This window comes from Narcine bancroftii, chromosome 6 (assembly GCF_036971445.1).
Source record: "Narcine bancroftii isolate sNarBan1 chromosome 6, sNarBan1.hap1, whole genome shotgun sequence".
NCBI classification, from domain to species: Eukaryota; Metazoa; Chordata; class Chondrichthyes; order Torpediniformes; family Narcinidae; genus Narcine; species Narcine bancroftii.
The window spans coordinates 81,335,340-81,362,557 of NC_091474.1; the positions used below are offsets into that span (position 1 = coordinate 81,335,340).

The 27,218-nt window shown below is 44.1% G+C and overlaps 2 protein-coding genes across 7 annotated transcripts; both read right to left on the reverse strand.

Annotated features, from left to right (window-relative positions):
• Window positions 1-1,972: 1,972 nt before the first annotated feature.
• LOC138736276 (solute carrier family 35 member D3) lies at window positions 1,973-9,897 on the reverse strand. The gene is made up of 4 exons (XM_069885516.1): window positions 9,812-9,897; window positions 7,141-7,339; window positions 5,214-5,508; window positions 1,973-3,060 (listed from the first exon to the last, which is right to left on the reverse strand). The coding sequence occupies exons 2-4, from the start codon at window positions 7,303-7,305 to the stop codon at window positions 2,540-2,542; spliced, it is 981 nt and encodes a 326-aa protein (XP_069741617.1). The 5' UTR covers window positions 7,306-7,339; window positions 9,812-9,897; the 3' UTR covers window positions 1,973-2,539.
• Window positions 8,654-27,066, reverse strand: nudt13 (nudix (nucleoside diphosphate linked moiety X)-type motif 13). 6 transcript variants are annotated; one of them, XM_069885510.1, is made up of 9 exons: window positions 26,853-27,065; window positions 22,594-22,720; window positions 20,826-20,965; window positions 19,627-19,734; window positions 16,607-16,713; window positions 14,395-14,520; window positions 12,784-12,895; window positions 10,601-10,755; window positions 8,654-9,749 (listed from the first exon to the last, which is right to left on the reverse strand). In XM_069885510.1, exons 2-9 carry the CDS (start codon window positions 22,677-22,679, stop codon window positions 9,564-9,566), a joined length of 1,020 nt encoding a protein of 339 aa, XP_069741611.1. In that variant the 5' UTR covers window positions 22,680-22,720; window positions 26,853-27,065; the 3' UTR covers window positions 8,654-9,563. The 6 variants fall into 6 exon arrangements, with proteins under 6 accessions (XP_069741611.1, XP_069741612.1, XP_069741613.1 ...); XM_069885511.1 differs by having other exon boundaries at window positions 26,785-26,869; XM_069885512.1 differs by lacking the exon at window positions 26,853-27,065 and adding an exon at window positions 26,648-26,773.
• Window positions 27,067-27,218: the final 152 nt, after the last annotated feature.

Genomic DNA, 27,218 nt, shown 5'->3' on the forward strand with positions numbered 1-27,218 from the left:
TTTCTGAAAATAAGAGTAGAGAGGGTTTTAGATGTTGAACAAGGGAGCTGTACAGTCTGTGGATGACCCAGGATTGAGATGATTTAACACTTGATGAAAGATGCAATGAATAATCCGACACTGCAAAAACATCAAGTAACATTGGTGATGCCATCTGTGGTCAGCTGCCACTCTGGGATGAGCAGCACTGATTAAATTGATTGTGGTCTTGAACTCAAAAATCCACGTCGAGTCCCTCTAGAACACACATGTCAAACTCTGGCCCGCGGGCGATATAATTATATTTGGCCTGCAAGATCATATCAAAAATGTATTAGAGGTGGCCCGCTGGCCGCCGCGCCAGTATAGCGCATGCTATACTGAGAGAGAGAGAGAAAAATCCTGGTCCTTGAAAAGTAGTGGTGGGTGGTTTTATAAACACACTGTCATGTCCCCCCCCCACCGCAGCGCAGCCTGGCCGGTGTCAGGGGAAGCCAAGGCCGCTTCCCAGCGCCCGGAACCCCAGTGACACAGCGTTTCTTGGAGCTGCAGATGGAGTCGGGACGCCGGAGGGAAGATTGGGGCTCCCCGCCGGGCGATGGGGGCGCCGGCTGCCCTGCGCCTTCCCACCGGACCAGCGGCGGGTGCCCGGAGTACACGTGGAGAGCGAGGCTGGTCGGGCAGGTAGGGTGGAACCACCTGCCAATCTCGGGAGTGGCGTGGGCTGGATCGGGATTAGCCGCGCTCACCTGCTCCTCCACCGCTGACCGGGATCCCAGCGCGGTCCTGAGCGCGGAGACTGCCCTGGAAAGGTCCTGGGACACCGGCACGGAAAGAAGAGCAGGGTCCGAAGAACATTACAGATCAGAAACAGGCCCTTCGGCCCTTTGACTCTACCTCGTGAAAACCCAACACTGGAGAAACTCATCGGGTTAAACCGTATCCTTTATCCAGCAGAGAGGTACCTGACAATGTTTGGCCCTTGATCCCCCTCATCAATGTATGAGCGAAAGTCTGTGGTTCTCGTAAAAACACCAGAAGGGAGAAACTCAGCAGGTCAAAGGGGGTCCGGGAGAAACTCAGCAGGTCAAAGGGGGATCTGGGAGAAACTCAGCAGGTCAAGGGGGGGTCTGGGAGAAACTCAGCAGGTCGAGGGGGAGGGGTCCGGGAGAAACAGAAGGTCAAGGGAGGGGGTCCGGGAGAAACAGCAGGTCAAGGGGGGTCCGGGAGAAACTCAGCAGGTCAAGGGGGGTCTGGGAGAAACTCAGCAGGTCAAGGGGGATCCGGGAGAAACTCAGCAGGTCAAGGGGGGTCCGGCAGAAACTCAGCAGGTCAAGGGAGGTCCGGAAGAAACTCAGCAAGTCAAGGGGGGTCTGGGAGAAACTCAGCAGGTCAAGGGGGGTCCGGCAGAAACTCAGCAGGTCAAGGGGGGTCCGAGAGAAACTCAGCAGGTCAAGGGGGGTCCGGCAGAAACTCAGGGGGGGCCTGACCTCGCCAGGACCGTTGCCCACTCCCACTCCCTGCCGCAGGCCGACCCGTGACTCACGGTGACGGGGCCGCTGATCCGCCGAGATGCCGCCCTCCAGCGAGAGCCGATGCCCCCGCACTGTTGTTGTCCAACCCGATCGACCGCAAACCCCCGCCCTCCCGCACACAGGCCTGAGTAAGTATTATGAACTTTAATCTGAGGATAAAATGATCTTCCAATAGTTTTATGTCACAGTGATAAATATATTCCTGGTTAAAAATGGTCCTGCACCTGGATACAAGCTCATTAGGCATAAAACTTGAAAAGTGTGTCAATCAAAGGATATCTGTACCAATGGGAAAAGGGCATGGCAAATAACCCTGCTAGAGTTCATGCCCACAATCAGTCACCCATTTGATTGTTTCAGGAATCATGTTATTCTCCCATATTCTCAATAGCCCTCAGATTTTACTATTCGACAGCACACTAGCAACATATGACAAATCCTCTATAGAGAAATATTATTTATTGAATATTTCTCATTTGTTAATGCTTCTGGAAAGAGTTTATCCAAAACTATTATTAAACATTTATTTTAATAAGAAAAAGTTTAACATTACATATGTTGAAAGAAGAGAAAACATGCAGATGTTGTTGAAAATTTTCAATAAATATTTAATTCGGCCCTCGACTTAGTCCAAGTTTTTAATTTTGGCCCTCCGTGAATTTGAGTTTGACACCCCTGCTCTAGAACTATCAGGTTGGTGTAAAAGATCCCTGAGCACTCTCAGAAGAATGAATGGGGATTATCCTCAATCAACATTCTGTATTAGCTACCAGATTACATTGTCAGGAGCTTCCTCCAGGTATATCAGTTACCATGTTTCATGCATTGCATTAGATGTGTTTAGATAGCAACTTGCATAATCTCTAGGACAGCTGGGGATGGAGAGAGCCAGATGAAAAAAATAACCTGTAATTGAATTTATTAACACCATTTGTACTTGGATGGTCTCTCCACAACATAATGAAGCAGCAACAAATTATTGTTTGTGTCTTAGAGAGAAAAAAAATCTAAGCCCTGAAATAATGCTAAATACTTTTCAGGGTTGGATTCCCATTATCTCTTTTTGATATATTTGTTTCTTCACAATTTTTATATATAAAGATGCCTACTCCACTGACACTGATGAGAAGAGTGGTGAGATGTGTTGGAGAAACTATCCACTCATATGCCATGATGTTCCTTATAGTCAGCACATTGATCTTTGCACCCTCCATCATGCTCATCATCAGTGCTGAACTCAGCAAGGTGCACAGGCAAGTGAGAAACCTCAGCACACATCCCAGCAGCAGCACCAAGGAAAAGAAGCCCAAGAAGATGAGACTGGTCCAACTTCCTGAAGGGTAGATCTGATAAGTTTCTGGATGGAGAAGGCAGTACACAAGCAGTAATGGGAAACTGTTAATGGTGCATGTGTAATAGGCATCTCCCACTGATCGCTTCTGATCTTCACAAATCTTTTGGAGCATAGTGAGATAAATGCTCTCAAGCACAAGGTTCAACAACCCATAGATGTAGACAACTGCTTCATCATTAAAGCTGTGAATACCTAAGGAGGCAATTCAAACAGTATGTAGTTAGAGACTGATCGGAATATTGGTCAAGTTTTTTGCTTCTATGCTTTCATAAGTTGACAAAACATAAGAGCAGAAATAGGCTATTCAGCCCATTGTGTTTGCCCTGTCATTCAATAATGGGTTAATCCATTATCCCACTCAACCCCATTGCCCAGCCTTCTCATATTCAAGTTCAAATTTCTACATCACATACAAACCCTGAGATTCATTTTCCTATCGGCCAGGCAAAATTTCTACTTATTAGAAGTGCACACTGTACTCAAGAAAAATATGTAAACAAAAGAAAAAATGTAAACCAATGCAAAAACAGAAACAAAATCAGTAATAAATAATGTGCAAAATAAGGTTCTTTAAATGAGTCTGATGGTGGCAGGGGAACAACTGTTCCTGAACCTGGTGATATGAATCTTGTGGTCCCTGATGGCAGCAACAAGAACAGAGCCTGTCCTGGCTGGTGAGAATCCTTGATGATTCCTGCTGCCCTCTGACAGCAGCATTCCAAATAGATTTTCCTCAAAATAACATTCTACATCCAAATGATTATCAAATGAGCTACTGGCTTGTGATTCCCAAACTTGCAAGGGATGTTGTACTTTATTGAAGCAATTATAGTAGATAGGATTTAATGAGAGAAAATGTGATTGTTTGTCCAAGGAAGTGAAATGGGTGTCATGTTCCATGCAGGGGTGGCAAAGAAGAATAGAATGTAGATGTAGTGCTGATCAAACTAAAGTGCCCAGTCTACAATTATCCTGAGAACTGTGGTCTGTTTTACTCAGCTTCATTTGCTTATTCAGGAATCCTAGACATTTTCATCACACAGGCCAGTCATTGTGTCTTTGCCAGCTAAAAGAAAACTATCTACCTGCCACCTTTTGGTCAATAGCCTTGTAAATGGCAGAGTTTTACATGCTGTCCAGGTACCTCAGCTTTGACCAAGCAGTGTCCATTATGTAGCAAAGATAAAAATACATAACCAATGTTTCTGGCTTGAGCTCTTCATCAAGCTACGTACAAAATGTAAGCAGCTGGCAGCCTGGAGAGCATTCTGGCCAGTTGCATCACTGCTTGGTGTGGAGGTGCCAACTCTCAGGACAAGAATAAACAGAAGTTTGTTAACTCTGCAATATCACAGGCACCAGACTTCACTCCATCGAGAGCACCTACATGAGGCAGTGTCTTAAAAAGGCAGCATCTCTCCTCAAAGACCCCGACTACCCAGGCTAGGCCCTCTTCACTCTGTTTCAATTGGGGGAAAAGGTCCAGGAGCCTAAAGACGAGCACTCAGCGGCACAAGGACAGCTTCTTCCCTGCTGCCATCAGATTCCTGAATGATCAATGAACTGAAGACACGGTCTTTTCATTGCACTACTTTTTATAGTAATGCAAGATGAATGTTTGCACTAATGACACTGTTGCAAACAATGAATGTCATGATAATAAATTCTGATTCTGAGTGTCAAAGGGTGAGGTTTATAAAATTATGAGAGGCATAGATAAAGTAGAGCCAGAATCTTTCTCCCAGGAACCCCAACAGAGAGTGGTGGATATGTGGAAGGCACTGCCTGTGGTGGTGGTTGAGGCTGATACAATAGGGATGTTTAAAGGGATGTAAGAAAAATGGAGGGGTGTGAACTGTGGAGAGAGTGTGATCATGAGCTGAAGGGTTGGTACTGTACTATGTTTGGGACAGACGTGGCCTGAAGGGCTCATTCCTGTGCACTGTTCCCTCTAAGCTGTGCACGTGTGTGCGTGCACATGGTTTGCAACCAGCAGAAAGGAGAAATAATGTGGACACAAAAGGTTAGTCACCTAAAATAATGTAGTAATTAATAATTATATTTATTGAAAATAATCTCTTGGCTAACAGTTTCTGTATTATATTCAAACATACCAATACAGTTCTATCAGTTATGAGAGATAGGCTGTACCAAAATGCTCTTGAAACAATTTCAAGTTTTCATTTGCACGAGCATTCAGTGCGCTCAGGCTTTGGTCGGGGGTGGGGGGGGGGGAGAGAATTGTGTAACATAAGATTTTTGCACACCCTGACTACGAAAAATTAGAGGGACCATTGTTCTTGCACTGCACTGTTCTGTATTATATATTTATGATCACATCTTACCTGCAAGAACAGAGCACAAAATGACCAGCAGCACCAGGAGAACGCTGCTGGAAGAGGCTCTCCTTTTCAAATTGAATGTTCGCGTCAGGGCTAAGTTGGCCAGTGGGGTGAATCTCCTGATGAATGTGAAGACAGTAGAGTTGGAGCTGGTCCCAGCCCACAGGATCAGGATGGAGTGAAAACTGAAACAAATTGAAGGCAGCAAGAAAATCTCACCATTCTCCAGTAAGTAGGGCTGAATCTTCAGCAGCCTGGCTTGCTTTAATAACTGCAGCGTACTGAAGGTCAGTAGTGTCTATCAAAAGGTAAACACTATCGTAAAACAAGACATTTATGGAGCACCTTGTCTTATTTTCTGGAATCTCTCAGATGACATTGCACACTGTGTACATTAAGGTTGAATACATTAGCACTGTCATTTTGTGCCGAGCAAGTTCCCGCACAATTAGGAGGGCAGGAACCCCAGGGAATGGTGAATCTCTTGAATTTTCTACTCGAGAGGGTTAAGAAGGACCAATTATCTGGAATATTTAAAGAGGAAGCAGATTTGCATTTAAAAGATCAAGGAATTCCGAGTAATGCGGTCTGGAAGTGGTGATGAAGCCTGGAGCAGATCAAGTTTCAAGTTCAAATTTATTTCTGATTTATTGTCAAGAGTACATAGGTGGCATCACATATAACCTTGAGATTCTTTTTCCTGCGGGTGAGGCAGAATTTCCACTTATTGGCAGTACAAAAATAGCTACAGAATGTACACTTGTAAACAAAGAAAGAAAAGCAAACTGCAATACAGAGGGGGAGGGAAAATAAGTGCAAGAATCCTGCTTGAGTTTGTTGTCACGTTTATCAAAGGTGCAGTGCGAGAGGTGGTTTTGTGAGCAGACCAGTCAACATCTTCTCACATCGGACAAGCGAGACACAGCACAAAAGTACAGCATTACAGCAAGATCAGTTGATTAAAATGATCAAAGGCAACATAATGTGACAACTCGGAGATTCATGCAGATCCACCATGATTGGAATGAAAAGATCTAGCAAGCTTACTCGTGCTCCAATTTTTCTACAAAACCTTGCAAATAGGTTATCTAACTAATCACCACCAACCAGGTGCTCTCATTGTAAAACTTTAGAAAACCCATCATGGTACTATCAGCATGTAGAAATTCATGCTAAGAAACTGTACATTGCCCCTTTAATGTTCTTAGGGATGTCCAGGGTACTTTTTAAATGTAATTTATAGCAATGTTTGCATCTGTAATGCTTCTTCGAAACAAATTTTGTGACATATTTATATCAAATTCTGTTTTTGACTTTACAGTCATTGGAATTCACATTTTTGAGTGCAGAAGCTCTTGTAATGAAGAAAAAAGCAGCTAATTTATACAGAGAGCTAGGTGATTATGTACAGATACATCTGCACTATTAATGAGTGAATTGTCAATATTTTATAAGACTCTGGGACGAACTTCCCTGGTCTACTTCACAATATTCCTTTTTACACTAACTAAGACAACACAATACTGTTAGTTTAATTTCTTGTCTGGAAGACAGAATCTTAAGAGTGAAGATCAATTCAAATGCTACTTATAATGTAATAAAATGTCATGAAAAGGTTCATAAAATTCGTGCAAATTGTTGGATTGTGTGGTCAAACCGAGAGGCTGAAACTCAAGGTCACGCTCTGAGCCAGAGGCTTTCAAGCAACAAGCTTGTTTCATTAGAGCAGATATCATGCGTAATTAATATCGGGCTTAGAACAGCAATCTGAATTCCAATGTTGAGTTATTATTAAACCACGTGTCAGCCCATGTCTGTATCTATTTAAACTAACACTGGTCTCACTAAGGGAGCTATTGTCAATGGTGAGCCATCTGTCACGGTAATATAGCAAGAGACCACAAATCTGTGGCTTTCGGGTTTTGCTCACCTGGCAGAGGACGATAAATCCGGGAAACCTGAAGCGATACTGGCTGATGAAAACACTGTTGAAGAAGTCGGAGAGTGCAGAACAGATGGTGTAAAACACCCAGGCTAATAGCCAGCAACTGCACAAGAGCCATCTGCGGCTGTGCTGTGATCCAGCAATTGCCATCACAAGAAATGGAGAGTTGGGGCTGGAAGTCCTGCTGGAATCAAGTATATTAAAAAAAAGTTAGGGCTCAAACAAGACTGCAACTCCCCACTGAGTTTCTCCAGCACATTTGTTAAATTAAAAATTAACCAAAAAGGATTAAGGATGACCTGAACCAGAATGCACTCTCCACACAGACTTTGATTTCCACAAGTCAATGATTTACTGAACATTCTTTGGTGTACATTTAAAAAGCTATTTTGACTCAATGCTGCTGAATGTACAAAATTGGGAGCAAGAAACAATTCGTTGCAGGAGTCGAACATGAAAATCCGCAGACACCGTGATTGAAGTTATAAACAATGCTGGAGAAACTCAGCGGGTCAGATAGCAAAGATAAAACCAACTTTTCGGGCTTGAGCCGTTCATCAAAAACAAAATCTGCTGCAGGAACCAGCGAGGAACCCATCTCTGCTCCGCCATTCAACTGGTAAAACGGTCTCCATGGGCCGAGTGACCTAATTCTGCCCCCACGCCTTATGTCAAGCAGCATTGGTGGGGAGACTGCCAGTTTAATTTGAGAGGGCAAGAGGGAATTGGTGAACCGGGAAAGGGTTGAAGATTACAGATAGATGGGGAGGGTGAGGCAGGTGCCAGACAAAGGGAAAGACCAGATAGAATAGGGTGAAATTCAGCTGGACGAAGAGCAGTTTATAGAGATACAAGTGATGGCTGATGTTTATTGGAAGCAGATGCTGGTGGTGTTGGAATCTGAGAAGTGATATTGGGGATAGAATGGAATGTATTGGAGAACGTGAAGGACAATTGGACCAGATGGAACTGTTGGAAGGGAAGGACGACTGAATCCTGTACGTGAAATGTGGATGAAGCAGAATGAGTAGGGGGGGGTTGAGAATAAGTTAGGGGCAGGATGGGGCTGTGGGAGGAAGGGAAATGAACAGAAATGGATCAGAAAAGAGGGATTCAAACCACTGGGCTCTTGATTGCCCAGGCAGAATTTAAATGTTTTAAGTTTTTTTAATTTAGACATACAGCAAGGTAACACAACATTTCGGCCCACGAGTCCATAACCACCAAATTTACACCCCATTAACCTCCCCTCCCACCCCCGGCACATTTTGAATGGTGGGAAGAAACCGGAGTCCCCGGAGAAAGCCCAGACTGACACAGGGAGAATGTAACAAACTCCTTATAGGCAGTGCTGGATTCGAACCAAAGTCCGATCCAGATCACTAGCACTGTAAAGGTGTGGCGCTAACCACTATGTCAACTGTGCCACCCTCGTGTTGGAAGCACATGCAATAGTAGTGTTTGAGGCTTCTAGATAGACACATGAATATGCGGAGCATATATTCAAGATTCCTTTATTGTCATGTAATAGTACAGAACATGTAAAATTGCCTTCTGTCTGCTATAGGGCAGACAAGAAGGATATGTATCACGTACCAACAGCAATTTTAGTTGTATTAACTAAAAATCTGTTTCAACAGTGAAATAAATATGGTATATTTTGCAAATTTGGAGCCCGTGTATGCAAATTTTAGGTATCAATATGTCGTGGCCTCTTCCCTAAATTGATCATATAATCATATAAACCTTGTTGGAGTCCTGGTGTTGAAGCAACCCTCCAAGCATTCCATGAAGCTAATTTTTATTTTTCTTCACTTTATATTACTATATATCCTTATATAGATATATATATGTCAGGGGTTGGGAGTTTAGGGAGAGAGGCAGGGAGAGGGAAGGGAAGGAGGTACAACCATTATGTAATGATTGAAATTCCTTTAAATTTAACTTCCTATTGTTATATATGATTGTTAATTAACTATATGTATGGAAAAAATTTTAAAATAAAATATTCAAATAAAAACAGGGCCAATTTCTGGTGGCATGATGAAGCAATACTTTTTCACATGATCCAGCAGTTTTTTTTTGGATAGCTGGAGCAAGTTATCGAGCAATATAACCAGAAATCTCCAAAACCCAAGAGTTCTTTATACAGGGAAGTTTAAAAAATATTGAAAACTTAGAAAGCAAAATCCACTGGTTGAATGCCACAGTATTTAGGGATACACAATATTTTTTCTTCTTTCTATATGCTACAGAGGAGACAAAAATCTTGACTATAATTCCTTTTACAAAGATCTGTAATGTGGGAAACATCATGATGCAGCAATGTTCTCTTGTAACTGCCTCATGTAGATTCAAAGCAGTATTCATGCACCATTCAACCCCAACAATTGATTAATTGCAGGATTTCAAGATTGCTGCTGCTCTTGGATCCATTCTTTGATCAGTCGATGTGCTAAAGCCCAGGGTGGTGGGACCCAGAACTCAATCTCTCCCATTTCTTCCTTGCTAGGCATCTTGCGCTTTAAAGCTTCGGCTATCTCTCCAGCATCAAACCAGCGGGCATCCTCAAGCTCAGAGTGGTTGAGGTTAATCTGAAGCCAGAACAAGATGTTTGTCAATAATTTAGAAGTTACAGGATGGTAGCAACAAATACCTTTTTTCACATGCAGATGTTCTCCAACTTGTATCCAGCTAATAAGAAGGTACAGGACTTGGGACTCCACAGTATGTACTGATTTAAAAATAGTTGTTTTCTATGTATTTGTGTGGTTTGTCGGTATTAATCTTCAGTTATTGAATTAGAAAAAGCGAGTCTCAACTGCCAGAGAAGGAGGGAGAAACATATGTTTAAACCATAAGACATAGGAGCAGAAATAGGCTATTCAGCCCATCAAGTCTACCCCAATCACGAGGTGATCTATTTTCCCACTCAGCCCCACTGCCCGCCTTCTCCCCATTTCCTGTGATGCCCTGGCTAATCAGGATCCTATCAATCTTTCCCTTAAATACAACCAATGTTCTGGCTTCCACCACTGCCTGTGGCAACAAATTCCATAGATTCATCACCCTCTCGCAGAAGAAATGCCTCCGCATCTCTATTCTAAGCAGATGCCCTTCAATCCTGAAGTCCTAGACTCTCCCACCATGGGAAACAACCTTTCTACATCTCCTTTGTCCACCATCCATGCCTATCAACATTCAAAATGTTTCCCTCTCATTCTCCTAAATTCCAACGGGTACAGACCAAGAGCTCTCAAACACTCCTCATGTGATATATCTTTACCTCCTATGGACGCTGCAAGACCTGCTGAGTTCCTCCTACATTTCTATGTTTTGACTACAATCACAGCATCTGCAGACTTTTATTTTTCACTGCACTAATTTTCAGAAGCATAGTCTTTATTTTCCTGCTCTCCAGAACTTACCTTTGCTGCACTCTTACCTTGTTCTGCTTTGGCTGCACCATTGCATGGCATCCAATCATTAGAGAGCTACTGGGAAAGGGCCAGTGTTGGGATGCAGAATACACAAGTGAGGAGACATCTAAACCAACTTCTTCTGCCACTTCCCGGTGCACAGAGTCTTCCACAGTCTCGCCTGGGGAGGCAGAGAAAAAACAAGAAATGGCTTTCTGCTGGAGAAATAAGTTTCCTGCAAGTCAATATGAAAGAATGAGCGACCAGCCAATGTTGACGTGATTGTGGGATTGTCTATCAGCTGATTGGGATATTTCAGCACATGATGAAAATGGACTTTGATCCCTCTCAATGACACCACGCGGACAAGATTTACACTCAGGTTTGCATGTGCCCAGTCAATGTATGCAGATGGCAGATTAATTTTCATGACCGATAATGTTTCAAATCATTCACTCTTATCCTATTTCTTTCCTTGTCTCTATCTGCATTTCCTTTTCTTTCCGATAAACTATCCTTGAGTTCAATTCCCTGTCCCATTCCCTTGCTGTCATGCCTGTCTGTGGTCCGGTGCAGTGCCAGACTGAGGCCACCTGCAAATTAACACCTCATCTTCTGTCTGGGCACCCTTCAACCGAATAGCATTGATATGGACCTCTCCAGCTTCTGTTAACACTCCCCATTCTTTTTCCCCTGTCACCTTTTCACCCAGCTGTCTCTCCCTCTCTCCCCTTTTCCCTATTCTGTCACAGAGTCAAAATTAATTCTCATGTCCTCTCTTATCATATCCAATGAACAACTTTTGTTGGTCTGGACTCCACCCCCAGCCAGTCCTGTCTTTATTCTTACACCTTCCTGTTCTTTACTTATTCCTTGAACAAGGGCTCAGTCCCAAAACGTTGGTAATACGTATTTCCCTCCTATGGACGTGCTGAGTTCCTCCAGCATTTCTGTGTGCTTTTACTACAATCACAGCATCTGCAGACTTTCGTGTTTTGCTCCTTAATTGAGATGGGTATCAGAAAATTCTATCAAAATTTGAAGATAAACCATCTTTTATAGGGGTTGGTTCTGACAGGGAGGTGACGAGGCAGAAGGATGCATTAGTAAATCTGCAGAACTGATGGTTATTGGCAATTTCGCCATGTCTGCATTGTCTGCATGAATTTCCTGCTGGAAAACAGTCAAAGTTTGGGAAAGAAACTGAAGGATCGATGGACAGCACGGGCACAAGACCAAAAGTTCAATTAGTTGATAAGCTCAGGGATGATGTTAAATCTGCAAATGAATATTTGATGGATTGGACAATGCACAACCATGGGCATAACAGAAAATAGAGGCACTGAAAAAATGTGCAAAACGTTCAAAAGGATGTTGCCAGAACTGAAAACTCACACATGTCAGGATGGACCAAACAGGAAAAAAGTCTCATGAAGCTCTTCAATATTTTATAATATTTTAGTAGGCTGGATGAATGTGGGGAAGAGCACAATTAATTGTAACGGATATAAAGTTGTGTCGGATATGCTGAAAATGGAATTCAGGGTCAAGTTCTTTACTCAAATTTAACCAATGAGTGCTTAGAATACAGAACGTTATCATACGAAGGGTGGTATGGTTAGCATAGCGGTTAGCACAACACAGTTACAGCTCCAGTGATTGGGTTTTAATTCGGCGTAGTTTCCCTGGGTCTGGGTGGATTTCCTCCCACCGCTCAAAAAATTTACCAGGGTTGCGGGTCAATTGGGTGTATTGGGTGACAGTACTGATGGTTTAGACTAGACCCCGTGTGGCTGCAGGAGTGCTGGAGGTGAATCCACGGACACTCAGTGACTGAGGGAACTCTTTTGCTTCTCTTCCTCTGACTACTCGAGGTGCTTCAGGCAACTTGTGCCGATGGCGAATCTGTCTGTTCTTATGGCAGACGAAAACAAATTTCATGTGATATTCCACTGTCTTTATTATATGACAATAAATTGAATCTTGAATCATGTATTTCAAACATACTGTCAGTCAAGACACTGGCACACAGGGATTCAGTCATCTCAAATTGACAACTGCTGGGATTATAATTAATCTGTCAGAAATACTTCAAAATAATATAGGGAGTTTAAAAAAAATACATAAGCATACGTGTCATGGCTGAAGCTAAATTCTGCCTACAATCCTGCGCTCCGTAAAACCTGTCAGTGTAAGATGAGGTCATTACCAATGTTACAGAATCCAGCCAGTGCACTGAACATTCGAGGGGGAAATCCTTCCTGTCGTGCCAGCAGGCAACGTGCTCCATCAGATACCAGCATGATTACCACAGGAGACATCTGTAAATGAAGGATTACAAGAAGAACTTAGCATTCGAAAACACAATTGTGATGTGTAGTTTAAACAGAATCTGCACCTCTGCTCATTGCTGGAGAAGGTGGCCATAACATTCCATATGATATGGAACAGGCCCTTTGGCTCAACTCGTCCATTGAACAGTACAAAATGGTTCAATGTGATGCAGGGCCAGTAATGACAAAATAAAGCTGGTAGTGATAGACTATCTCAATGGTAGAGTTGAGAGTATTATTAGATTGGGTTTGAGATATGGTTTTAAGATTTGGAGGAATTTATTGCAAACTTTGAGCCATCAAACATGTTGGTGACTAAAATACTCTGATGCGTTTGTTCATTTAATAGTTGTTTTATAGTGCTGTCTTTCCCCATCTTCACATTTGCAAGTGGTCTACAAAAGCTTACAGGCCCATTAACTGTATTAAAAATGTACAGAAATGCTGGAGGAACTCAGCAGGTCTCACAGCATCCATAGGAGGTAAAAATATATTAATGTCATTTCAGACCCGAGCCCTTCTTCAAGGTAGAAGCGAAAAACAGGAAGGCGGCAGGGGGAGGAGTCCAGACCAAAAGGTGTTAATTGGATACAAGACGAGAGGTGAGAATTGATTTTAGCTCTGTGAAAGGAGACGGGAAGAGAATGAGAGAGAGAGAGACCGTCCCGTTGGATGCTGTGAGACCAGCTGTGTTCCTCCGGCATTTCTGTGTGTGTTTTACTACAATCACAGTATCTGCAGACTTTCCTGTTTCACTATATTTATGGTATTCTCTAGGATATAGTAATTCTGCATAAATGTTTGAATACTACTTAATGTAGCCTTACTGTATTTCAAACTGCAGCTGACCCATGCTGGTCTCTTACTAACTTAATGCACTCCCACTCTCATTCTCCCCGGCAGCACTGACCTTTGTCAAATTTGTCATGTTTAATCTCTTGTTAATAGATCACTTTGATGAATCAAAAGGTCACTGAAGATGTATGAAGCAATAACATATGCAGTTAAGAATAGACCATTTCACCCTTCATGTCTTCATTTAAGAACATGCATGATGTCTTACCTCAACACAACTTTCTGCACTATCCCATAAACTTTTATTCCCTTCATATCTAAACATTCTTAGATCTCTCTTGACTGAACCTTTATGGCCATTTTGAAGTGATAAATTTCACAGATTCATCAACCTCCGGTTAACAACATTTTTGTTTCATCTCTAACCTGAATGGTTGGCCATTTGTTTTGAGATGGTGATGCCTAGTTCTATACAGCCCAGTCAGGTGAAACACGAATCGATCAGGCCCATTTCAATGACACAATTTAAATTTAAGAGAGTACAGGTCCACTGCACTTAACCGATCCTCACTTGACAGGCTCACCATCCCAGGAATCAATCTCTTAATCCACAATCAGAAGAAAATCTCTCCTTAGGTCGGGAGATCATACAAAAGGAAAAAGTTAGCTGTGTGCTCATCCACAATGATTACCTGTGGGTAATAGATTATTTCATCGGTGCGACAGAAACGTTTGCTGCCAGATATGTTTTTCTGTGTCAGCTGGCCAGTTCTACTGCAATAGAGATGTGTGCTATGCCAATGGAGAAGGGCCTGTGCCTAAAATACATCACATTATTGGGTCACATGTTCCCAGAGGTAATTTGACCTGAAATAAAAGCTCAGTGAAAGTTCAGAACACAAAATATAAACTTGAAAAGATTAATCTTAAATTTAAACTGAAAAGATTCTTTATCACTATCTTAATTGAAGAGATTATGCTGCAAACCAAAAGAAATGAGGAATTACAAGAATTTAAAAAATTCCATTGTCATGATGTTCAATGTATTTTAGACAGGGTAAATAAAATCCAAACAGCAGCTCTGTGAATCTCTGTAAAGGCTGAGGATCCTGTGATATCTCTCTCTGAGGGCCAGAACATCATTCAAGAGGGCTAGCCCTCGCAAAGTGTCAGATCCTGGCAGGGTACTGAAAATCTGTGCCAACCAACTAGCCCAGAATGTTCACAGATATTTTCAACCTCTTTTTGCGGCAGTCAGAGGTTACCACCTGCTTCAAAGGGGCATCAGTCATCCCAGTACCCAAGGGTAAGCTGCCTCAACAACTACCACCCAGTAGCACTAAAGTCTACTGTAATGAAATGCTTTGAGATCCTGGTCATGACCAGAATTAACACGTATTTAAACAAAGATCTGGACCCACTGCAATTCACCTATTGTCATAATCACTCCACAACAGATGCAATATCACTGGCTCTCCACTCAGCTCTGGATCACCTTGAAAACAGCAACTCATACATATGGCTGCTCTTCATTAACTACAGCTCAGCCTTCAATGCCATTATTCCCTCAGTGCTGGTCAAGAAGCTACAAACTCAAGGCCTCTGCAACTGTATCCTTGACTTTCTCATCGGAAGACAATGTCTCCTCCTCACGCACCCCAAGGATGCGTGCTTCGCCCACTGCTCTATTCGTTATACACCCATGGCTGTGTGGCCAGGCACAACTGCAATGCCATCTACAAGTTTGCTGATAACACCACAGTTTTCGGCAGAATCACAGACGGAAATGAGGAAGCGTACAGGAGGGAGATAGATTAGCTAATTAAATGGTGTAACAACCTTGTGCTCAATGTCAGAAAAACCAAGAAAATGATTATGGACTTCAGGAGGAAGTCAGGAGAAGACGACCCAGTTGTCACTGAGGGCTTAGTAATGGAGAGGGTCAAATTTCTGGGTGTCACTATTTCCAAGGATCTGTCCTGGAACCTCCATCTTGATCCAATCAATAAGAAGGCTTGCTAGTGGCTATACTTAGTGAGGTGTCTGAGGAGATTCGGTATTTCACCAAAGACTCTCGTAAACTTCTACAGGTGTACCGTGGAGAACATTCTGACTGGAGGTGCCAACTCTCAAGACAAAAATAAACTCCAGAGTGTTGTTAATTTGACCTGTGACATCACAGGCACCAGAGTTCACTCCATCAAGGACATCTACAGAAGGCAGTGTTTTAAAAAAAGCAGCCTCAATCCTCTTCACTCTGCTACCATCGCGAAAAAGATACAGGATCCTAAAGACGAGCACTCAATGCCACAAGGACAGCTTCTTTCCCGCTGCCATCAGATTCCTGAATACTCAATGAACCAAAGAGACTGCCTTACTTTTTGTGCATTATTATTATTTTTTTTAACAGTAATGTTGTAAGATATAATATGAATGTTTGCTCTGTGACGCTGCCGCAAAATCATTGAATTTCATGACTTGTTCATGACAATAAATTCTGATCCTGATTCTGAGAAAAATCAAAACTATCACAAGCAAAAGAATGCTGTAACTTAAAATATCTAACCTATGCAAGAACACTCCTCACCCAACATTAGTGTATGCTATGAGCACAGTCAGTTTGTTTACATTTTTATTTGTTTACATGTGTACGTTGTTTAGTTTTTTTTTCACTAATATTCTGAGTCTCCCACAGGAAAAAGAATCTCAGGGTTGTATGTGATGTCATGTTTTACTCTGGCAATAAATCTAAAATCTGAGTAAGTGCACTTACCTTTCTCTCATGACCACTACACCACCTTGTTTCAGCTGTACATCAGAAGTATCTAAATCTGATATTTGCAATAGAAACAATGAAAGAAAAAGTTTCTTTATTTTTAATGCTTGACAAAGCTATGCTGTTACCTGGGATAGAAGAGGTGCATTCTTTCCATCCAAAAGGAAGAAGGCTTTCTGAAATTCAACAAACTTTCCTTTCAGAAGCAACTCTGCTCTGGCCTTTTCCATTTTTCCTTCAGTTAAGAAGCACAGAATGATGGAAATGGAAATCAGAGCATTGCAATAGTGTGGCGGTACACATAACTGATGGTCAGGCAAACCGGCTCTGTGCGTCACGCTGCGCGTTCGTCTCCGGGGCCTGCATGCGCATGGGTGGCGTCACGGATGCAGTTTCCGGCGTAAGGGGCAGGATCTTCCAGTGGCCTTAAAACGCAGCACGCGAAAGAAAATTAAACTTTGAGTGTAAATGAGCCCACCGACTGCTGGTCTTATTTGTTTGCTTCGCTGGCACTCACTACAGTAGGATATTTCCATTGCCCTTAATCCTGGTTCAATTAACGTAGAATACTGTTTGTGTACCTAATTACTTGTCATCCTTGTGCGTTTAACTTTCAGTAAAAAAGCAATGTGCTGGAGGAAATCTGAGTCGAACAGTTTCAGTGGGAAAAAAAGAGAATGGTCAACATTTCAGGTCCGGGATCTTTATCCAAATTTTTGCTTAATGTTCCAACATCTGCACTCTTTGTGTTCATTCTTTTTCTCCCACTGGTACTGCTTGGCTCTCTTCGTTTGTCCAGCATCTGCACTCTTTCATGTGTTTCTTGTTAGCCTTCAGGAACTTGTTTGCCCACCCTACCCTACCCCCCCCCCCCGCCCCATTCCCTTGAACATGGACAGCTATCAATCCCGTATCTTTTAAAAAAACTTTGGGTTTTTTTTAACCAAAATGGATGAGCACATTGTTCCACTTTATATTCTATCTATTATGTCCTCATCCTGTTCATAACCCACACATAAAGCTACTTAACAAGGTAAGAGGTACAAAAAGGAAGCATACTTGCTTGAGTAGAGCATTGGCTGATTGGCAAAAAGCAGAGAGGTGGAATACAGAGATTGTATTCTGGTTGGCTTCTGTTTCATGAAGAATAGAATACAGTATGTTTCGGATTATCTGAAAACCATTTAACCAAAATTCTCAGTTATCCAAAATTTTTTTAAATTGAAAAAAAATGATATTTTCTTAAATTTATGCATTTATCTTATTTTGTAAGCAGATTTCTCTTTTTTGGAAGAATTAAACATTATTTCATTCTTGAAAAACCTTCCATTGTTTTTTCTTGTGGTTTATGATCCAAAAAATCCGGTAAACCGAAAAACATCTGGTTCCAAGCACTTCGAATAATCGAAAACATACCATATAAGAGCAGGGATGTGATGTTGAGGCACTGACGAGACCCCACTTGGAGTATTGTGAGCAGTTTTGAGCTCCTCATTTAAGAAAGAATGTGCTGATGTTGGAGAGGGTTCAGAGGAGGTTCACTAGGATGATTCCGGGAAATGAAAGGATTATCATATGCGGAGTGTTTGACAGCCCCCTTGGCCTGTACTCGTTGGACTTTAGGAGAATGAGGAGGGGATCTCGGAAAGATTTTGAATGTTGAAAGGCATGAACAGAGTAGATATATAAAAGTTGCTTGAACAAGCTTCTTTCCCTCAGCCATCGGATTCCTGAATAATCAATGACTTTTCACGCACGATTATTATTATTATATTTTTATCTTTTACGGTAATATCATAAGATTATTATGTATGTTTACACTTTGATGCTGCCACAAAAGACCAAATTTCATGACTTGTTCGTAATTCAGAGAGTCTAGAACAGAGTCTATCAGGATTGAAGGGCGTCTGCTGAGAACAGAGATGTGGAGGAATTTATTTAGGTGCATCTATGGAATTTGTTGCCACAGGTGATTGTGGAGGCCGTCATTAGGTGTATTTAAGGCAGAGATTGATTGGTTCTTGATTAGCCAGGCCATTAAAGGTTATGCAGAGAAAGTTAGGCAGTGGAGCTGAGTGGAAAAATGGATCAACTCATGATTAAATGGTGGGCAGACTCGATGGGCTGAATAGCCTACTTTTGCTCATATGTCTTATGGTCTTAGAGTCTTATAAAGCCTCTCTGCATTTTCTACACACCACAAAAGTACTCTCTCTTCAATGAAGGTATGATAATACCTGGAATATATTGAAGTACTAGGATAGGTAATAATAGCTAATAAATAAGATCACATCCAAGCACAGAATCAAAGAATGACACAGAACAAAGTCTCTGTCAACTTTTAGAATTATCTAATTAGTTCCATTCACCAGATCTTTCTCCAATCTGTTGCCATTGCTCCCTGAAATCTTATTATTGGATACACTTCTATCACTTGTAAAGAAACATGTATACATAAATGGAAAAGGGACAAGATTGCAGGCATCCAGAATAGGTCCAAATTTCATGTTGATATATTTTCCTGAATCATCGTCACAAAAACAGATTAACTTTTGTTTTTCAGTAAACGACTGTAGGCTGCCTGAGTTTCTACATTAATATTTTACTAGCTGTTAAATACTTCTGATGTGGCTATGCAAGAACGTAAATAAAGATTCAAGCCTTACTTAATTTTAAACAAACAAATTGGTACATCCTATCTCAGGCAATATGCATTTCAAACATTATCATAAAATATGCTTCACAGCGTAAATCTTTAGAAAATACTAAACTCCTTGCTTGTGTGTGATAGTCCAGGAAATGTGTGCATGTGGCGACACACAACTATGCCATGATGAACCGGCCTTAGTAACTTAGTTACGCATGGTCAGTGGAGCAGTCACGGCAAAGATGGCGGCAGGTATCCATCTCTTCTGGTCCAGAACAGAAGTTGGTGTGCGCGCTTGCGTCAGCGTTGACGCAAGCCACAGGACGAATGCGCAGTCCGACTGGCAGCCTAATAAGCAAGCACGTGAAGCTTAAATAATCCATTGTGATACTCGAGCCAGCAACCTACATCTCCAGTCTGTACAATCACTCCCTCACAATGCGCTACATGCATTACAATATTCATATTCACGTGTGAGCAGTTCTTTTATAATAATCTTACCTAAATCAAGTGCAAACTGTGGCACAAGACTCTCTGAGCAGCCAATTAGCACTGATTCCTCCATCCTCTTTTCTGCTTGGCCCAACATCTTAAGAATTCCACTCAGCTCTGAAACAGAAGTTTATCTAACGTAAAACATCAGGTTATTTTTCTGTGCTCAATAAGACAATTTTTTAGGATACCAGACCAGTAGTGTGGATAAGTCACAGGACAGTCACACCACCAATGAAAAGAGGATCAAGCTTTTCTTAATCCTTTGTTCCTGTGTTGCAAAATGCAAGAAGTTGTCAGTATCCAGTCAGTATGGTCAATCGAGACTAAAAAGAGGAATTTTGTTTGTCTTTTGGACAACTCCTCCATTCATCAATACTACTGTTTTAAACCATAAGATAGCATACAGAAGTTAGCAAATCCATCATGAACTGATCAATTTTCCCACTCATCCCTTCTTGCCATAACCTTTGGTATCTTGATTATTCAGATACCTATCAATCTCAATGACTTGGCTTCCAGTCACCTGTGGCAGCAAATTCCTGAGGTTTACCACGCCCTGGTTAAAGAAATTCTTCCATATCTGTTTTAAATGGGTGCTCTCTTGTTCTAGGACCCCCTCCCCCCACCATGGGAAACAACTTTCCCAAGTCTTCTCTGTCCAAGCCTTTCAACATTCGAAATGCTTCTATCAAGTCCTCCCTCATTCATCTGAATTTCAAGGAGTACAGTCCAAGAACCGTCAAATGTACCTCATATGCTAATTTCTTCCAGGAATCATTCTTGAGAATCTTCTCCGAACCCTCCAATGAGAGCACATTTTGTCTTCAATAAGGAACCCAAAACTACAAGCACCCCGTACTCCAAGTGAGGCCTCACCAGTGCCTTAATAAAGCCTCAACATCACACCCTTGCTCTTGTATTCTATTCCTCCAGATATAAATGCCAACATTGTATTCACCTCCTTCACCACTGATCTGACAACCTTGAGGTTAACCTTTAGGGGTATCTTTCATGAGGACTCCCAAGTCCTCCAAATTTTATTCCTTCTACCAAAGAGCATGACCATACAGTTTCTGACATTTTATTTCATTTGCCACTTCTTTGCCCATTCTCTTAATCTATTTCAGTCTCTCCACAGTCTTGTCAACATTACTAAATGAACATCAGAACAGTTGGAAGCACCTATTTTTCTCTAGCATTTGTACCTGAGGCTGACACAGACGGTGTAATGTACTTGTTCTCAATCTTCTGCAAAAGAGGTGAGAGACCATGAAAGAGAAGGAAAGTTCCAGAACTTAGGGCATTCCGGCAGGCTTCATCATCCTCCTTCAGGTCACACAGGTGGCTGCAATATAATGAAGAAAGGAATCAGAATCTATTGTCATGAAATTTGTTGTTTTGTGGCAGCATCACAGTGGAATTATTTCTATAAACCACCATACAAAACAAATAAAAATAGTGCCAGAAAACGTCAAAGTAAGGCAGTGTCTGTGGTTCATTGTTCATACAGAAGTCTGATGGCAGCGGGGAAGAAGCTGTCCTTGTGCCACTGAGGGCTCGTGTTCAGGCTCCTGTACCTTTTTCCTGATGTTAGCAGAGTGAAGAGGGCACGGCCTGGGTGGTGGGGGTCCTTGAGAATATAGGCTGCTTTAAGACAAGGCCTCTAGTCGATGTCCTCAATGGAGTGAGGACTGGTGCCCAAGAAGTGCATGCCGAGATAACAACCCTCTGGAGTTTTTTTTCTTGTTGATGCTCATCATTTGCACATTATCGGATATGAAAATCATCAGATGTAATTCTCTGGAGGACTGTACAGACCATTTTTGAAGAAGGGTTGAATGGTTAAAGGATGATCTGATAAGAAGTTTTCAAGATATTGAGGATAACTGGATAAATTATTTCCTATTTTTTTGGGATTGTAGGGGTAAAAGTTAGAGTAGGGTCTTTTGGGATTGAACAAATTTATATGGCAAAGGTGGTAGATAATTACAACAGTGGGGAATGTCTCAAGTTTGAGAAAGATGCAATGGAAATGAAAATACCAAATATATTCAGGAAGGGTAAAAAAAAGTCACAGACATAGTTATTTTTTCAGTTTGAATTGAATCCACTTTGTGAATTAACAGTGATAAATACTGTAATCCCAACAGAATTGTGAGCAATTTCGTCTTCATGTTTTTTCAATATAACCAAGTATCAGAAGAGGAACAAATCAGCTCTAAGATGTTTCACTGAACAACTGGAAAGCTGTGATTACATTTATTTCCATCTGAGGGCTTTAAGGGTCCTGTTGAAATTGTATGGAAGTCAATAACTATTCTTCTTCACTCGTTATGATAGAAGAAACCAGGTCCATGCTGACTTGCATTAGAATGTTCTCTTGTATTATTCTTTCACACAGATCTCTTTGATTATTTTATCATTCACTTAGAGTTGATCTACTGTGGTCAATTAAAGTTCTAGCAAGTCTTTAGATTGCAGAACTAAAACACCAGGGGAAACCTGGAGAGAACATGCATACTCCACACATTCTTTAAACACATTAAAAATTGACCTGAGTGGGAAATGGAGTGGGGTGCAAGTAGAAATCCCTTGAAATTGGCAGTGACATTTTTAGTGCCAGCTATTTTACTTGATATACGAGGAGCTGGACAAACAAAGTACATTGCAGATGCAAACTATTCACCACTTAGACCAGTGGTTTTCTACCTTTTTCAGTCTAAGACCCACATGGCTTCTGGCCTAACATGCATGGCACTAGTGGCAATGACTGAGCAATAGTTTCAAGTCAAAGAAATGCATCTTTGTCTAATTTAAATATTTTATTTAACATTTTTAAAGACCCACATGGAAACACACTGTGGCTATGGCCCACTGGCTGAGAACCATTGACTTTGTCCTCTCAAACTTGAAGAGGTCAAAAATTTGTGCACTTGATCTGAATGAAGAGAAGCAAAAGAACATACAACTCACCGAATCCGAGTGACATAATTTGAAATCATTCTGCAGGATAACTGCAAGGTTGGTGTGTTGAAGTTCTTTACGAACAGATGCATCATTTGTGGTATTTGACTAAACCTGGTCAATCTCTTCTGGGCACCTAAAGAGTAATGTAACCTTTCAATACAGAGAACCTAGTTGTACCCCAAGTACAATCAACCCTGCACATGCTCCACAAAAGAACACAACAAGGCAGCGGTAATGATACTCTCGCTCTGGGATATAAATTCAGCAATCCCCTAACCAATATTGTAAGAGTATCCTCATCAGACCTTGGGGCAAGAAGTCGCCTCATCATCACCTTCTTAAAAGGTAATAAATACCAGCTTTGCATCATATAAGAAAACTGTAAAAAATAATACACCATTGTTTTCCTTGCAACTTGCTCAAATAAACCCATGTGTCCTATTAACCCTGTGCATCTGTGGAATGTGGGAAGAAACCAGAGGACTTGGAGGTACAGCATGGACGTCGATTTATCCAATTTCAAGTAACTCACTCTCCCTTGGGCCCCATTTCATCCACTTCAGTCTTTTCAGACGCACTTCTCTCAGCCTCCTGTTATCCAAGTAAAAACATCAACGCTGGAGAAACTCAGCAGATCAAACATTGTACTTCTTATAGCAAAGATAAAGATACAGAACCAACATTTCGGGCCTGAGCCTTTCATCAGGGCCTGAGAAATTTTGCTCATACCTTGATGAAAATTGATGAAGGGCTTGAGCTTAAAACATTGTTTCTGTATCTACCTTTCCTATGTCAATCTCCACCACAATATTTTTAACTTACAGTGTCTGCACTTTCGTGTTTTACTCCTGTTATTCATACTTTCCCCTTCCTACCTGCCCACTACCCAAACACCTCTCCTCCATTGTTCCACCAACCTTCCATCCCCTCTGCCCTTATCTGCCTCCACCAATCACCCACCTGCCTCTGGAGTTGAGCATGATGGTCTGCAGATGCTGGGGTCGAGTGCAATGCATGAACATGCCAGAGAAACTTACCAGCATCCACAGGAAGCAAAGGGGAACCGTTTTCCAAGCCTAAAGCATTGGTTCCCCTTTGCTTCCTGTGGATGCTGGTGAGTTTCTCCGGCACGTTCGTGCATTGCACCCACCAGCTCCATATTCACACTCCCAGACAGACCATAATCAAATAGGCTATTCATCCCTTTGAATTATTCTGAAAATGTCCTCTCTTTTTCTTCTCTTTGGCTTGGCTTCATGGATGAAGATTTATGGAGGGGTATGTCCACGTCTGCTGCAGGCTCGTTGGCGACTGACAAGTCCGATGCGGGACAGGCAGGCACAGTTGCGGCGGTTGCAAGGGAAAATTGGTGGGTTGGGGTTCGGTGTTGGGTTTTTCCTCCTTTGTCTTTTGTCAGTGAGGTGGGCTCTGCGGTCTTCTTCAAAGGAGGTTGCTGCCCACCGAACTGCGAGGCGCCAAGATGCACGGTTGGAGGCGATATCAGCCCACTGGCGGTGGTCAATGTGGCAGGCACCAAGAGATTTCCAGACATTTGTTAATTGTCAGAGTCACCTGACAAGGGGTTTTCAAAACACTTTATAGTTCTACTTAAGGTGATGTTTTATAAACCTTTCCTTTGTACTTTCCCCTCCATCTGCCCTTTGTCGATAGATGCCTGGGACCTGAGAGTCTCTTGCACAGAGAAGGGCTATCAGTAACCAGAGGATATAGGTTTAAGTTGACGAGGTAAAGGATTTAACAGGAACTTGAGGTGTACCTATTTTACATGGAGGGTCATGAATATATAGAATGAGCTGCTTGAGGAGGTGGTTGAGGCAGGTAGAATTGTAACATTTAATAAGGCAGATGCATGGTTAGGATAGGTTTAGGGGATTTTGGACAGAGGTATGTGGGACGAGTGTGGGTGGGACATTTTGATCAGCAAGGGCAAGTTGGGCCAATGGGCCTGTTTCCATATTTTATGACTGCCCTGTCATTCAATCATGAGATGATCCATTCCCCACTCAGCCACACTGCCCACCTTCTCCCCATAACCTTTGATCCCATGCCTGATCAAGAACCTATCAATCTGTCTCAAATACACCCAATGACCGGACCTAAACAACCAACTGTGGCAACAAATTCCGCTGATTTACCACACCCTGCCTGAAGAAATTCCTACGCGTACTCTGCTCTAAGCAGATGCCCGTCAATCTTGAAGTTGTGCTCTCTTTCAGAGAATCTCCCACCATGGGAAACATCCTGTTTGCATCAACTCTGTCCGCACCTTTCAACATCTGAAATGTTTCAATGGGAAACGATACCTGGAGTTCTGGAGGGGGGAGGAAAAGACACCTGGAGTCCTGGGGGGGGGAAGGGAACGACACCTGGAGTCCTGGGGGGGGGGGGAAGGGAACGACACCTGGAGTCCTGGGGGGGGGGGGAAGGGAACGACACCTGGAGTCCTGGGGGGGGGGAAGGGAACGACACCTGGAGTCCTGGGGGGGGGGAGGGAACGACACCTGGAGTCCTGGGGGGGGGCGAGGGAACGACATCTGGAGTCCTGGGGGGGGGGCGAGGGAACGACACCTGGAGTCCTGGGGGGGGGGGGCGAGGGAACGACACCTGGAGTCCTGGGGGGGGGGGGCGAGGGAACGACACCTGGAGTCCTGGGGGGGGGAGGGAACGACACCTGGAGTCCTGGGGGGGCGAGGGAACGACACCTGGAGTCCTGGGGGGGGCGAGGGAACGACACCTGGAGTCCTGGGGGGGCGAGGGAACGACACCTGGAGTCCTGGGGGGGCGAGGGAACGACACCTGGAGTCCTGGGGGGGCGAGGGAACGACACCTGGAGTCCTGGGGGGGCGAGGGAACGACACCTGGAGTCCTGGGGGGGCGAGGGAACGACACCTGGAGTCCTGGGGGGGCGAGGGAACGACACCTGGAGTCCTGGGGGGGCGAGGGAACGACACCTGGAGTCCTGGGGGGGCGAGGGAACGACACCTGGAGTCCTGGGGGGGCGAGGGAACGACACCTGGAGTCCTGGGGGGGGCGAGGGAACGACACCTGGAGTCCTGGGGGGGCGAGGGAACGACACCTGGAGTCCTGGGGGGGCGAGGGAACGACACCTGGAGTCCTGGGGGGGCGAGGGAACGACACCTGGAGTCCTGGGGGGGGCGAGGGAACGACACCTGGAGTCCTGGGGGGGGCGAGGGAACGACACCTGGAGTCCTGGGGGGGCGAGGGAACGACACCTGGAGTCCTGGGGGGACGAGGGAACGACACCTGGAGTCCTGGGGGGGCGAGGGAACGACACCTGGAGTCCTGGGGGGGCGAGGGAACGACACCTGGAGTCCTGGGGGGGCGAGGGAACGACACCTGGAGTCCTGGGGGGGCGAGGGAACGACACCTGGAGTCCTGGGGGGGCGAGGGAACGACACCTGGAGTCCTGGGGGGGCGAGGGAACGACACCTGGAGTCCTGGGGGGGCGAGGGAACGACACCTGGAGTCCTGGGGGGGCGAGGGAACGACACCTGGAGTCCTGGGGGGGCGAGGGAACGACACCTGGAGTCCTGGGGGGGCGAGGGAACGACACCTGGAGTCCTGGGGGGGCGAGGGAACGACACCTGGAGTCCTGGGGGGGCGAGGGAACGACACCTGGAGTCCTGGGGGGGCGAGGGAACGACACCTGGAGTCCTGGGGGGGCGAGGGAACGACACCTGGAGTCCTGGGGGGGCGAGGGAACGACACCTGGAGTCCTGGGGGGGCGAGGGAACGACACCTGGAGTCCTGGGGGGGCGAGGGAACGACACCTGGAGTCCTGGGGGGGCGAGGGAACGACACCTGGAGTCCTGGGGGGGGCGAGGGAACGACACCTGGAGTCCTGGGGGGGGCGAGGGAACGACACCTGGAGTCCTGGGGGGCGAGGGAACGACACCTGGAGACCTGGGGGGCGAGGGAACGACACCTGGAGTCCTGGGGGGCGAGGGAACGACACCTGGAGTCCTGGGGGGCGAGGGAACGACACCTGGAGTCCTGGGGGGAAACCTGGACCCTCTACCTGCTGAGTCACACGCCCGAACCAGGACACATGGACGGTGTCGTCGACACGCTCGACCCGGGGGAGCCGTCCCCTCACCGATCCTAGCGTCCCCCACCACCCTCCTGCTCCCCGACCCAGCGAGGCAGCGCCATCACCTCGGCAACGCTCCGGCTCAGCGCAATGCCGACAAGACGGAAGCAGAGGCAAGATGGTCTCTCCTTACTCTGCGGCTGGTGTCAGAAGTGACCTCCCGAGGTGCCCAGGCGGGTCTTCATTCGTGTCCGTGTGCGGGGTTAGAACTTGAACCCCTCTCCTGTTCAGAAGGAAAACTGCTGCCAACAAATGGCTTAAAATAGCAATCAGCAAGAGTGTCCTCGTCTGTTTTTATCTTGTTGATTGAGTTGATAATCATTTCCAGAAGTACAAACGTCTAACTTCCTGCAAGTTGCCCAGCTTCATTGCAAAGTAACTATTGGAGGATTCATCTCCCTCCTTCCATTTCATAAATCTTGTCCCACTGACTCCTTCCACAGAGCCAAAATTAATTCTCACCTTTCCTCTTATCATATTGCTCTGTGAATTAGAATTT

What these genes read in the sequence shown, in the direction of transcription:
- nudt13 (XM_069885510.1), bottom strand. Translation starts at nt 22,679, where the DNA reads ATGATGCATCTGTTCGTAAAGAACTTCAACACACCAACCTTGCAGTTA. An exon ending in AATTATGTCACTCGGATTCG is followed by an intron (nt 20,966 to 22,593) that starts GTGAGTTGTATG and finishes ATTATATTGCAG; the next exon opens with CCACCTGTGTGACCTGAAGG. An exon ending in TGCAGCCAAAGCAGAACAAG is followed by an intron (nt 9,750 to 10,600) that starts GTAAGAGTGCAG and finishes TTCTGGCTTCAG; the next exon opens with ATTAACCTCAACCACTCTGA.
- LOC138736276 (XM_069885516.1), bottom strand. Translation starts at nt 7,305, where the DNA reads ATGGCAATTGCTGGATCACAGCACAGCCGCAGATGGCTCTTGTGCAGT. An exon ending in GATTTATCGTCCTCTGCCAG is followed by an intron (nt 5,509 to 7,140) that starts GTGAGCAAAACC and finishes ACCTTTTGATAG; the next exon opens with ACACTACTGACCTTCAGTAC. An exon ending in TTTGTGCTCTGTTCTTGCAG is followed by an intron (nt 3,061 to 5,213) that starts GTAAGATGTGAT and finishes TTGCCTCCTTAG; the next exon opens with GTATTCACAGCTTTAATGAT.